Source organism: Copidosoma floridanum, unplaced genomic scaffold (genome assembly GCF_036245765.1).
Source record: "Copidosoma floridanum isolate Cflo_tuat_1 unplaced genomic scaffold, Cflo_Japanese_pri ptg000030l, whole genome shotgun sequence".
NCBI lineage: Eukaryota > Metazoa > Arthropoda > Insecta > Hymenoptera > Encyrtidae > Copidosoma > Copidosoma floridanum.
The window spans coordinates 2,333,159-2,346,128 of NW_028321907.1; the positions used below are offsets into that span (position 1 = coordinate 2,333,159).

A 12,970-nucleotide genomic window follows, 5' to 3' on the forward strand; every position below is an offset into this window, starting at 1 on the left:
TATCATTGTTGTTATAATTGTTGTACACGCGAATAAAAAACATATCCGCGGTTTAGTCGTGCACTCAGTGATACTGCGAACAATGAAAGTATAAATACCTGTGTAGTCGCGGATACGTTGATTCGATAGTATGTATATGTACAGAGGTGCACTACATTGCAATAATTTTACGTATACTCGGAACGACTAAAAAGTACTATAAAAATGTATACGTGTCAATTTTGTTAAGTTTACCTTCTCGGTATCGGAGCAGTGGTGTCCGTGCATATGCCGCTTGTGCTGCAAGTGCATCCTTCGATACAATCCTTGTAGCGGTTGAAAAGCTGAAAAAGCTCGCACGTACCGACGGTTATCTATACTTTGTCGTTACACGAATCACCCGCGTAACATTTCATCGCAAGTGTTATATGTATGTATAAATAGATTTGTTGGATGCGTGTGTATATACGTATACAATGTATTATATATGATGTAAAGTGCAGAGGGTGCAACGGGCACGGCGCACAGAATCCGACTGGCGGCGCCCGTCGTCTCTCGTATGTATGTAGGTATACACGAGCTGCGTCCGCCGTACCAACAGCTCGACCGCACCCCCGCGTATCCCCTCCTCGCGCACGCGTTTCCACCCTTTCGCCCCACAACCCTCTCCCTCCCTCCGAAACTCGCTATGTGCATGGTCTGGCTCTGTACCGAGACTCCATCCTCCTCACTCGGAAGGATAGCTCTCCGGGAATCGGTTATTATATATATATATGTATATGGCTTGGACTTTTTTTCTTTTTCTTTCCACTAATTTACAATGTTTCTTGTTGCTGATTTTTTTTTCTCTCTTTTTCCCCACAACTTTTATTTTGTATTTAATGGGGGGGGGGGGTTGCGTACGCTTGTACATGGGGAAGGGTATATATATATGGGACCCCGCCCTCTCCTTTTTCGCAAAAGAGATCATACACGACACTCCGACCGTGATTTGTATAGCATCGAATAAGTACACATCGGAGGGCAGACAAGGTTGATCTATGCACTTACATCCGGATCGAGGGTTGAATGGCCGTTGTATACATGCGTTGTCGCGCGGACGCGGCGGACGGTCTGCTCCATCTCCATATATATATGCGGGACCGCAGGAGATGACGCTACAGAGCGCGGGATTGCAAATTTCTCCAACGATTTTTTTTTTTTTTTTTTTTTTGGTGGGTATATATACATTTTCTTCCTTTATTTGTTGGAACCCGAAAACTTGTACTGTCGAGCCAGCTGTGATAAAGTTGCATCTCGGCGAGCGCAAATTATTACAAGGGAAACGAGTGTCTTTTCTTTCCATGGAGAGAAACTTTCTTTTACGCGTTAAAGTGACGCGGCGTTTCGACGAGACGTTTTTCTTCGTGAACAAAGGAGGAACGCAGGGAGAGCTTCTTGCCTCGGAACTTTTACTTACGGTCTTTTAATTCACTTTTCAAGAGATGAGCCTTTCTTTTGGACGATTTTTTTTTTTTTTTTTTTTTTCTTCCCCACGAAATTTTAGTTGAAAAAGTGAGTATTTTTCTTTCTTTTTTTTTTTAATTTTGCGCTAGTAAGGATAAAAAGTTGGGAGTGAAATTTTAATTTATTCAATTGCCCTTTGTCTTTCGGTGTGTGTTTTTATTTTCAAGAGTATACTTAAAAAAGACAATTCGCTACGATGAGTCGTTGTGCAGATAATTTAAATTTTCATACGTTATAAAGTGATTGCTATTTTTTGGGCACACATTTGAAAGCAAATCGATTTAGCGAGACTGGTAAATGAAAAAAGAGCTCCTGCTTGTCGGTAATATAGAAATTTAACTTGTTGACGTTTTTGCAAACACGTAAGCAATTACGGCTTTTTTCTTGTTTTTAGAGGAAATTGCTGTTAAAAACAATCTTTAATTCACGTGATGCAGTGTATACTGATAAACATAATAATTATTGGGGTTAGAGGAATAATTTAATGATTACGCAGCAAGAAAATTTAAAGATTTACGTGTAATTCTGAAAAATTAACGATTAATGACAAATTTTCACATTTGACGATTAAAATGCATGTATTATCATTAGAAACATGCTGCAACAATACACACGATGTTTTCGCTTACATTAATTTTCCTACACACAATCATTATTTATATTTATATATATATATATTTATATATGTATATGTCAATTTATGTATAAATTTTACATTTTCCTTATCTCACAGTAAAAAAGTACGATATTCTACAAGTTTATTGTAAAATAAATTAATTATTTTTAGTATGAAAGTTCGCAAAACTAAACCATGAATATGTGACAGGTACGATTTATTGAAAAAAAAACTATCAAATCTCGTGAAAAAAAAAATTTTCCGAAATCTTAATGCATGATTGCCATTCTAATGGAATGTTTTTTTTTTTTGTCTTGATATCTCTCTTAGCACTGCAATTATTTTTTCACTTGGTGGAACAAATCCCAACAAATAATGCAAACGGTTTAACATAAGACCAATAATTAAAAAATTTCAACTGATATCCTCATTTTGTTCCTTTTTGAATCTTGTAACTATTTAAGATTGAAAGATTGCATTCCAGAAAAAGATCCAAGACTACGACGAGCTTTCGTCCGTGTTTTTTACTGTGTCCTGTTCACTTTTTTGAAGCCATAATCTTTCCAAATCAAACGGTTCAAAATCTAAAAAAAAAAAAAAAAAAGTGTATCATTTTAAACATAAGTATTTAGCGAAAATTGCTAGTCACTATGCACATACCTTTTAGCCTTGGACTAGGTTCACCTTCATAATATATCACTGAACCTAAGCTCTGATTTCTTTGATTTTTAGGACCATCTCTGTATTCTTGACTCACTGAGTTCCAAGCTGAAATAAAATAAACCACCACAACGATCAAATGTAAAATAAGGTAAAAAGATAATTAAAAAAAAAAAAAAAAATGTTTTGAAGAAAACATAAAAATACAACTTACAATCGCATATGTATTTGATAAGATCCGAATGTTGTGAGTTTGATGGTGCAAAGAGCGGATTGCGTGGATCGTGCCTCGAAGTCGGAGGCCTCTTGCCGCCGTTCATCGTTGTGGCCATTTGTGGTGATCTGCTGCTGGAACTAGCGTCAAAAATTTCTCAATTATTATTTTTCGTTCACCTTGTTGGCACCCAAACCCAACAAGAAACACTCATACATTTGGTCCCAGCTCCAAAACAAACACTCGTCGCGACTGTATCTCTCTCGAGAGTCCAGTTAATCCAAGAACGTCCGTGCGCGCTCCAAAATTCAATTTCCTCGCAAGGTTGTCAACGCAGCGCGCGCGCTCAAAAAAAAAAAAAATAATAAAAAAAAGAAAAAAAAACAAACGATAAACAGTCGACAAGTGTGTCAAAACTTGTACTAAAAATCAACGTGCTTTTAGCGGGCTTGGAAAATAATGAAAATAAAACGACGCCACACGCTCGCGCAAATGTCAACCAACCAGACCAACCTACTACTAACTCTCTCTCTCTTTTTCTCCTCCCTTTACTCCCCTTTCATAAAACGGAGAAAGATAGAATCTGTATATATGTATACACACATAAAAGGAGCGGGAGGGGTTTGAGGGGAGTTGGGACGTATTAGGCAAAATGTCGGCCAGTGCAGCGGGGCAATCTACACGAGCAATTTTTCGCCTGCGTTGGCAAACAACGCAGCTCCTGCTACATCAGCCATAGCAAGTCCACCTATATAATACTTTCAGTAATGTACTTTCTCTCTTCTAGTCTGCGGTATTTAGTTGGCTTCTCTACCTCGTTCAAGGCAGGTGTTCAACCAAGATAGCGGTGTATCTCTTAGGGACTTATACAGGCGAGCTAGGGCTGCTTTACAGGGGGAGAGAAGAGAGAGATGAAAATTAGAGTTAAAAAAGAACGAGAGAAGCATACACGCCAAAAGCGCGCGCTGTCTCTTCTCTCTTTATATACGTATATCTATTTGTTTGTTGTTTATATATTATAGGCACCACATATTTGGCGTCAACTATCATTTATTTCGATAAAATACGCGCAACATAACACAACCGAATGAATAAGCATTAATTTTGGAGCTAAATTTTTTTCATATACTTGTAGCGTATAAAATACGTACCTCATGTTTATCAATTGAAAAACAATTAGCACTTAGGTTGCACAGAAAAAATCCCCAAGAGGTGCGAGAGATAAAGGATCAACAATTGTTTATTGTTTTATACTCTCCGTTCTGTCGCACACTTTTTTCACCCAAACACAATTATCTCTGATGCTGTTGTTGACGTTGCACACACATTATGCACGTACGCTGCGTAAAAAAGCAAAATTTGCATACGAAGTAAGGATCGAAACTCTGCCGCATGGCGTCTTCAATTATAATATTTCGTCCAATCCTCTGATCCCCTTCCCCCTCAGTGTCCTTATTGAATTAATTCTGGATGTACATGAGAAAGCTCATACCACATTAAAAAATTTCGTTAAATTTCGCAGTTTCATCCACCACTAGTAGATAAACGTTAGATACCACACTGGATACGTATACAGTAAAAGTAAGTGCAAAACTTGATACGATCAATGAATAATTTCATACAAAACGATCGAGTAAGTAAGTATGTGGATGTTTATTCACTTAGCATTTTTACTGATGCAGAAACGGAGCGAAAGGTATATATCTCGCGCCACTCGCTTTGTTTACGCTTTACACATGCAGTCCAGGTTCGGTCCGATCCACTTGGACTATCCGCAACATTCCTCTCGGACTTCGGATCATTGTTTTGAATCACTGCTTACTTACTTATTTCACATAAAAATTTACCTACTTATCTGTAAATGTCTCATCACTCGGCTTTATGCGAGGTAAGACGTAAGAAAAGTGATGTACTCGTCAAGGTCTCCCAGGGATGAAAAAAGTTGATATTTGAATTGCGCGCGGCTTTGAGAGGTGGCGCTAGTAGCATGCGGTTCTCCAATATGGTGGAGACGTCTTTTCCTGTTTCGCGTGAGAGAGAGAAAGTGATTGCAGATGCAGGTGGTATAGAGAGCAACGGAGAAGAAACTATAACCGGCTTCTATCGTGCGTCTTCTTGTGCTCGGCGCATCCGTTCTTTTCGCTAAGTGTGTGAGTGAGTGCACAACGAAACCAAACGGACGTTGCTAGGGCTAGACTGCTGAGCCGTCGATTTTATAAACGTTAATAAACGGCCTAGCCGTTGATATTTTGCGTACCTTTGGCTGCCGGCCCGTCTTATCTACCATCATGACCGACAACCGTAAGTTACATTTTATAAGTTTCTTTGATACATCTCGTACCGATGCCCGGGACCTACGCGATTCCGCCATGTAGGCGACGCTATAGCCGCGTGTGTCGTATACCTTTATTACATGGACGCCGACCATTTTCAGGTTGGCGTCGCAGCTCGAGCGAAAAATCGATATTCAGGCTTGATACGCTTGGACGAGTGTCGTGAACAATTCCACCCGCTTGTCTCGGTTTTTATCCATCCGATGCTGTGCTCTGATCTCGGGTTCCCATTGAGTTTGTTTTTCCGTCCGCCACGTTGAAGTTGTACTTTATCCGTTTGTAACGTTGAGCGAGGGCGTGGGTCAGTACATATTCGTGCAGGGTTGGATCTACGCGGCGGATAGACAGCGATGCTCTCGCACCAGCGGTGGTATTGAAAAATTTTTGTTTTTTGTTTTTCCAGAGTACGCCAATTACCAGCAACAAAACTACAATCAATACAGCCAGCCGCCCCCAATGTCGGGTGCTCCAGATACGTCCTACCCGCCTCCTAGTACAGGTGGATCTGGCTCGTACAATCAATACAGTCAGCCGCCTCCGAATTACCAAAACTATCAAAACTACCAGAGCAGCGGTCAAGAGAGTAGCCAAGACTACAACCAAAGCCAAAGCTACGATTCCAACAGTTATGGAGGCAACGGTGCTAGCGATGGCAATGACAGCTATGGAGGATACGGGGGTGGAAGCGGCGGTGGAGGTAGCGGTGGCAGGGACGACAGAGGAGGATACAACAGGAGTAATTCCGGAGGAGGAGGATACAGTAGTGGTGAGAATTTTATCTTGCGGTTGCCATTAACATTGCTGCTTGTGTTAATATACATTTTTATGAATAACTTTTTTTTTTTTTTTTCTTCAATCAGGCGGAGGGGGTGGTAGTGGTGGCCGATTTGGCGGTGGAGATGAAAGGAGGGGCTACAATGATCGCTCTGGTGGAGGCTACAAGTAAGTTTCACATTACTTTATTTTCAATAGTTCATAAGGGAAGGGTTGTTTGAAAAAAGATGTCAGAAGAGTACTAAGGTTCAACAAATTAACTATTTGCTCTTCAAGTCAATTCAGGGGATGTTGTGTATAAGTAAAGGTGTAAAGGTAACTCAACATTGAGACCATGATTTTCAAATTATGAATATTATTTTGTAAGTACTATATTGTCCTAATAAAATAATTTAATGCCCTGAAGGTCTTTGATGTATTAAAGGTGTGTCTACTAGTAAAACCAATTGTAAAGGTAATATAAGATATAAGACTGTCGTCAAAGGTTTTTAATGTCTCTGTGTATTAATGCTACCTATTTCATGCATTCAAGTAATAATAGGTTTGCCTTACGATGCTTGCATGCGTTTTCAATTCAGATTAAATCTTATATAATGGTTCATAGCGATATCTTTGTTCTACGAAAAATATCTTCATTAAACCTGAACTTAGAAATTTTGTTTGCATTTAAAGATATGATCAGAATCGCTAAAAAGGTAATTTTCTTGCAATTTTTTTTTTTTTTTTTTTTTTCTTTGTATAAAATTTAATTTTATATTTACTTTACTACACGTAAACATTATTCATAACCACTATGGTACATACAATAAATATTTATTTAAAATATATTATATTTACATTGCAGTGAGATTACATTTGATACGAATGAGGAATAGTGTATGAATTCAACTTTTTGGTACCTCAGACTAGTTTAATCGTAATCAGTTAAGGAACAACAATCAGCAATAATGTTTCTTGGTAAAAAAAGTAATCATTTAGAAAGGTAGTAAATAAAAAAAATAACTTTTGTCATTTCATGGAAATCTCATATCAAGTTACTTTTCTGATACATTCACTAGTCAGTATTGATAAGTTGTAAAATGTTACATAGAATTATGTATGCTGCTATTTACAATTTATAGCCATTATTAATTTCATTGTAAATTATGTGCCAAGTAACGTTTTATTTCATTCAAGAAATATGTGGAATAATTTAAAACCTTGCAGGACTGACATGACAGATATATTGAGAATCTTGATATATATGTACAATGTATAATGTGGTATTAAAGACTTGAGACATTAGGTGCATCATGAGAAGAAATAAAAGAAGTGGTAGCAAACAAAGCCAGAGTATGGGGTAGCCATACACCAATTGAAATCTCAATCTGTTCGTGAATCAACTCTCATTGGTATATCTGCTTCTGTGTTTTAGCAGTGGCGGCGGTGGCCGTGGTGGTTATAACAAAGGTAAATGCACCAGGCTCTCTGTACAAGTCTGGTGCTATTCATGCATTCACTCTAATATTTATTGAATTAAACAATTGGTCATTTTCATAATATGAAAGGGCTGTTAATAGCTAAGCGGATTGTTCATTGACCCAAAGTGTTTCCCAAAAAGAAAAAAGAAAAAAAAAAAAGAAATTAGTATCATGAGTATTAAAATTTATATTTTGATCACCAATTGCTTTTTTCTAGCCATAAAAATAAATTCTTACAATGCATTAGAAATGGTTGGTATGACTGCACATTCGTAATAACTTTGTCATCTAAGCTGTTCAAACTTGCAGTTACTTTTTTAAGAAATAAACAATTTTTTTCAAGTCAAAAAAAATACTAGGCATGAAAAAAAATTCCACTTGGTGTTTCCAAATTCGCGAAGTAGTGAAACTATTTTCATCTGATCAATAATAAGGTTGCAAGTAAGGTAATAACCAACGAATATTACGAAACAACTATAAATGAACCTTCCCAATATCCCTGGAATAATTATTTGTTGCAATTAAAACCTGAAATGTAGTTTTCACTCATTTTTATAATTAATAAAAGGCAGCTGGTGGTAAATATAAGAAAGAAACGTGAAAATAGAACCCTGATAAAACAAAATGAAGAAATTAAGTACAAATCAAGAATATTCTGCAGCCCTTTTGTATATAAAGCTGCTATCAGATTTTTAGTAATTTCAGCATATATAGGCATTTTTTAAAGCAGCAGTAGAAAGTTTGGCCAACGGGTTTTAAATCATAAGTTCTAGTTGAAGAAAAGGATTTTGCCTACAGGATACTATGGATAAATTAGAATTAAGATTCTATGGAATTAAGATTAATGTAATTGAGTAAAAAACAAAAAGAAAAATATTACATCAAGAAGTTCTTTGGAGTTCTGTGGTATATACATGGAAGATCAATATTAGGCAAGAATTGCAAAGAAATAGTATTAAGTTTTACTATAGTCCTATAAGATATTGGTTATTTCAATGTTATACTCTATATCAGAGTGCAAGATACGAATACAATTAATTGAATTAAGTAAAGGTTTTGACAAGAACAAGTTACATAAATGATCAAACTCTAGAGTTGCTACAATATAATTCCCTTGAAAAATAGAAATTGAAACAAAGGGTTGATTAAGTTTGATTTGTTTACTATTAGCTTAGTTGAGAAAGTTAGTCTGTAGGAAATTTGAACTTCGTGTTACAAGTAAAGAAAAATTATCATTTCTCAAGAACCGTCTGAAATTGCAGGAGGATTCAGCGAGCGGAACAATGACGGACTGGTCGTTCAGGAGGACACGATTTTTGTATCTGGAATGGACTGTGAAATTACTGAAGACGAAATCTGCCAGCATTTTGGCGCTATTGGGTTGATAAAGGTCGGCTATGAAATACAATTTTTCATAAATAAGTTGATCATGTTATTTTAGCTTGTGTAACTGTTTGTTAATTTTATTGCAGAACGACAAGCGTACTGGCAAGCCCAAGATTTGGATGTACAAGGATAAAGACACTGGTAAAAACAAAGGCGAGGCAACAGTGACTTATGATGACCAAAACGCTGCGCGTTCGGCTATCCAATGGTTCGATGGAAAAGATTTTAAAGGCAACAAAATCAAGGTTCAGATAGCTCAACATAAGAGCAGTTGGTCTGGTGTCCGAAGCGGTGGCCGAAGTAGCAGCAGTGACGGTGGTCGGGGTGGCGGTGGCCGAGGTGGTGGTCGTGGAGGTGGCGGCTACGGAGGTGGTGGTGACCGCGGCCGCGATCGTGGAAGTGACAGCCGAGATAGAGACGGAAGAAGTGACCGTCGTGATGGTAGTGGCGGCGGTGGCGGTGGTTCACGAGGTGGCGATTGGCGGTAATTTACTATTTGTAATTAATTATAATATACAGCTCATTCTATTAAAAGTAGTATGCTACAGGAAAAAATAGTAGTTTATTCAAATGCGGTTCAGCAACGCAAAATAGCATCTAGTTGTAAACAAATCACAGCTCAACCACGCTGTTAAACTATCGTTTACTACTTTTGGTATTACATTATAGGGGGAGTTCGCTTTTAAGAAGAAACATTATAAGAAATGAATATACTAAATTTCTCATCTGTTTATTCTGTTTTTAAGGTGTCTAAGCAATGGTTGCAACAATACAAACTTTGCTTGGCGTGATCAGTGTAATCGTTGTCAAGCCCCCAAGCCTGAAGGAATGGGTGGTGGAAGTGATCGAGGCGGTGGCGGTGGAGGACGCGGAGGAGGCCGTGGTGGTGGCGGTCGTGGAGGTGATCGAGGCGGTTTTAGAAGTGACCGAGGTGGTGGTGGCCGCGGAGGTGGTGGCGATCGTGGAGGTAGAGGAGGAGGCTTCCGAGGTGATAGAGGAGGCGGTGGCCGTGGTGGCAGTCGAGGTGGACCTATGCGAGGAGGTGGCGGAGGGTTAGTAATAATGAACAATTTTTTGTACCTACAGTTTTGTTCTCTTAAGGGATGATAATTTTATAGTGAGAACTTTGTTTTTTACAGTCGTGGAGACAGAGATCGTGACCGCAAACGGCCTTACTAAGTTTCATCACCGAAGTAAATCATTTCAAGTCGTTGGTTAAACGACTACTATGTACATTTTTTTTCTGAATGTTGACAATGGAGCATCAATGTATTATCGAAGTGTCACATTTATATTATTTTTTACATGATTCCTTCCTTAAATACTCTGATTGCGTTTATCATAGCACGGAAAATATTTGTACCCTCATTGTATTAATTGTAGAAGTATAATTTACTTTGTAAAAGCATTTTTTGTAAATTTTCTGATCACTGCTGCTTTGGTGTAATTATAATGTATTACGTTATAATCTTGACAAATAATTATAACACAACTAGGTTTTAATAAAACAGTCTTTAGATATAAGATGTAAGTTATTTTATTATAAAGCAAAACCTTTTTTCCTTAAGTATAATTATTTTACATTGTCTATAATTGGTAGACCAATTACAAATACTTTCTATATCGACTTAATTTTAGATCTTAATCTAAAATTAGTTATATTTACAAATAGAATTATGCTTTTCTTTGAAACTAAAAATTTGCAAATTTTAATATATTCACAAACCGGGTACACAATTCATATTTAAGTAAGCTCCTTATAAAAAGTAGTAAATGAATATATGTACAATGATTTGAAACAAAAATAAATTTTCATAAAAGATTGAATGAACAGTACCAATGGCTTTCTTGTATGATGACAAAAAGTATCGAATATGGTAGCTGTTACATTGAGATAGTTGAAAAAAATGAATCAATTTAAATGCGAGACTGAACTTAAAAAGTTGAGCTAGAATTTTTTTTAAATAAGGCACTTCAATACGTTGATGGTGCCTAAAGAAAAAGAAAAAAAAAAAAAAAAAAAGATTAAAAAGTCACATTTGAGAATGAGGAAGACTCGTCGCACAAAACAGATGAAAAGAAATGATCACTCAAAGATCACGAGTTCGAGTGCTGAGATGGCGTTAATCCCCCAGAATGTTCAGGACTATGCTTTTGCTTTTTTCGTTTCTTCTCCTTTTTGCGCTTTTTCCTCGCTTCTTTTTCTTCATCGTGTCGCTTCTGTTTCTTATGCTTTTTCTCATGAATATCCGCTCCAACGATATCTGTTACTGTTGTCTCTTGACCACTAGGAATTTCTCCAGGTTTATGTTTATGTCGTTTGTGTTTATTCTTGTGTTTTTTCTGTGGAGTTTGATTTGCATTTCGATACTGGTCAGGAAGCTAGAAAAAAATAATTTCAGACAATTTATATCATACACTTGGTTATAATATTTATGAATAGTTATCTACATACCGGTCCTGGGTGCAATCTAAAACCTGATAACTGTACACTAGTCAGCGGAAGTAGTTCTTTGCCACCAATTGGAGGTTTCTCAATCACAGATCTCAAGGAACTTGAAAAAACAAATAATTTAATTCCATAATTTAAGTATAAGAGATTGAATGTCTTTAAAGGGGGAATCTATGCACGTGAATTCACACATTCTCCCTCACATTAAAATATTAAATGTATTACCTATTATCTTGATCACCAGGTGTATCAATGGCTCCAGGTAAATTTGGTAGAAATGATGATAACTGTTCTTTAAGTTTCTTTCCACTAAATTTACTGTACGAATGTTCAAGATTGTAAAAGGCCATCAGATTCCTGGCACCTGTTAATTCACTCTCGGCTGCAAATCACATGAAAATCATAAATAAATGTAAAACGATATCAATTGCTAAACAATTTTGTTTATCCCAGTGTTAGACTGACGTACCAGGTGGCTCTTTCATCAAATAAAACGGTCCACAATTGACAATCGATGGATTTTTTCCCAGGGAAATGGTGGTCTTTAGTGTGCCTGTGGAATCCTGTCGGGAGACAACAGGAGATCTGGCACCCCTGGGTGAGGATTTTGGAGAGTATTGCTCCACTTTGGTACGAAACTGATCCCCCATCATTTTGGCAAGGTGTTTAGTTCATTGCACTTTCACCAAAGAAGCAATGTTTTGGTTGTCCAATGACTAAACTACTTTTTCTTATATTCTTTGACGTGTCACACTTACTGAAATAAATAAAAGTAAAATACTGCACTCAATGGGTAAACAACAACTTATTAGTATTACAATACAGATATTTCTAAGGAACAATATTCATCAGACTATCTACTAGTAAAGTATAAAGATCATTGATATTTATAACTCGTTTACACATTAACACCGCGAATGAATGAGTTTGAGGGGAATTTATCGATACGTCGTCACTGGAAAAACCGATGAAAAAAAATAAATTAATAAAAAAATAGAATAAAATCAATGTATCAAAAATCAAAGGAAAAATTTCATACATATATACTTTGTGCTGGTCGGCTATTAATTGTATTGAACCAAGAGTTTCACATATCGACCAAACTACAACCTAACCTTCTCACTCTCACCTTCAAGCTTCAAGATTTTCTGTACCTCTGAAGCTCATCAGTGAAACAATTTAAAAAAATCTACTTTTACCGTAAGGCTGGTACTTACTTATCACTTCTAGGCGTCACTTGCTCAGCATTCAGCCCAGCTGGGTGTCCCAGAGAGCTGGTGCCCGCTCGGCATCATACTCTCGACGACGGCAGGCAAACTGGTCCTCCGGTCCCATCAATACGCATGGACCATATCTTGCGTTTACTATGCTCCGGAAGCGAAAGTATATATTATATATATGCTTCGACGCTTCGAGAGAAATCCCCAAGAGGTACTGACGACCGCGTCCGCTACCTCGGCCCTTGACTTGACTCTGTTGTGCAGTGTTGTGTTGTTTTTCTGCGACTCTTTCTTGCGCAGCTTTTCCTAAATTAAACGGCGGGGAAAAGTTTGAGTCACGTCTGATTTTGGCAGAATTAGAGTAAATATC

At 37.3% G+C, this 12,970-nt stretch overlaps 4 protein-coding genes across 9 annotated transcripts in view; 1 reads left to right on the forward strand and 3 right to left on the reverse strand.

The window, feature by feature from the left end:
• Positions 1 to 403, reverse strand: part of Nmdar2 (glutamate ionotropic receptor NMDA type subunit 2) — a 28,991-nt gene extending 28,588 nt beyond the window's left edge. For both annotated transcript variants that reach the window (XM_089597169.1, XM_089597168.1), the window contains exon 1: positions 235 to 403. The gene's annotated coding sequence lies outside the window, so the exon portion shown is untranslated. The remainder of the gene's footprint in view (positions 1 to 234) is intronic.
• A 1,806-nt stretch (positions 404 to 2,209) lies between these two features.
• LOC149373423 (uncharacterized) lies at positions 2,210 to 4,608 on the reverse strand. 2 transcript variants are annotated; one of them, XM_089596802.1, is made up of 4 exons: positions 4,127 to 4,608; positions 2,976 to 3,115; positions 2,762 to 2,869; positions 2,210 to 2,685 (listed from the first exon to the last, which is right to left on the reverse strand). In XM_089596802.1, exons 1-4 carry the CDS (start codon positions 4,129 to 4,131, stop codon positions 2,600 to 2,602), a joined length of 339 nt encoding a protein of 112 aa, XP_089452928.1. In that variant the 5' UTR covers positions 4,132 to 4,608; the 3' UTR covers positions 2,210 to 2,599. The 2 variants fall into 2 exon arrangements, with proteins under 2 accessions (XP_089452928.1, XP_089452929.1); XM_089596803.1 differs by lacking the exon at positions 4,127 to 4,608 and adding an exon at positions 3,192 to 3,300.
• A 450-nt stretch (positions 4,609 to 5,058) lies between these two features.
• LOC106641305 (uncharacterized) lies at positions 5,059 to 10,452 on the forward strand. 4 transcript variants are annotated; one of them, XM_089597123.1, is made up of 8 exons: positions 5,059 to 5,276; positions 5,712 to 6,068; positions 6,169 to 6,250; positions 7,500 to 7,531; positions 8,805 to 8,932; positions 9,015 to 9,412; positions 9,675 to 9,980; positions 10,068 to 10,452. In XM_089597123.1, the coding sequence occupies exons 1-8, from the start codon at positions 5,264 to 5,266 to the stop codon at positions 10,105 to 10,107; spliced, it is 1,356 nt and encodes a 451-aa protein (XP_089453249.1). In that variant the 5' UTR covers positions 5,059 to 5,263; the 3' UTR covers positions 10,108 to 10,452. The 4 variants fall into 4 exon arrangements, with proteins under 4 accessions (XP_089453249.1, XP_014211172.2, XP_089453248.1 ...); XM_014355686.2 differs by having other exon boundaries at positions 5,060 to 5,276; positions 5,712 to 6,074; positions 7,497 to 7,531; XM_089597122.1 differs by having other exon boundaries at positions 5,060 to 5,276; positions 5,712 to 6,074.
• A 61-nt stretch (positions 10,453 to 10,513) lies between these two features.
• On the reverse strand, positions 10,514 to 12,816 carry MED19 (mediator complex subunit 19). The gene is made up of 5 exons (XM_014355683.2): positions 12,598 to 12,816; positions 11,850 to 12,137; positions 11,606 to 11,762; positions 11,384 to 11,483; positions 10,514 to 11,310 (listed from the first exon to the last, which is right to left on the reverse strand). Exons 2-5 carry the CDS (start codon positions 12,031 to 12,033, stop codon positions 11,026 to 11,028), a joined length of 726 nt encoding a protein of 241 aa, XP_014211169.2. The 5' UTR covers positions 12,034 to 12,137; positions 12,598 to 12,816; the 3' UTR covers positions 10,514 to 11,025.
• Between the last annotated feature and the right edge of the window lie 154 nt (positions 12,817 to 12,970).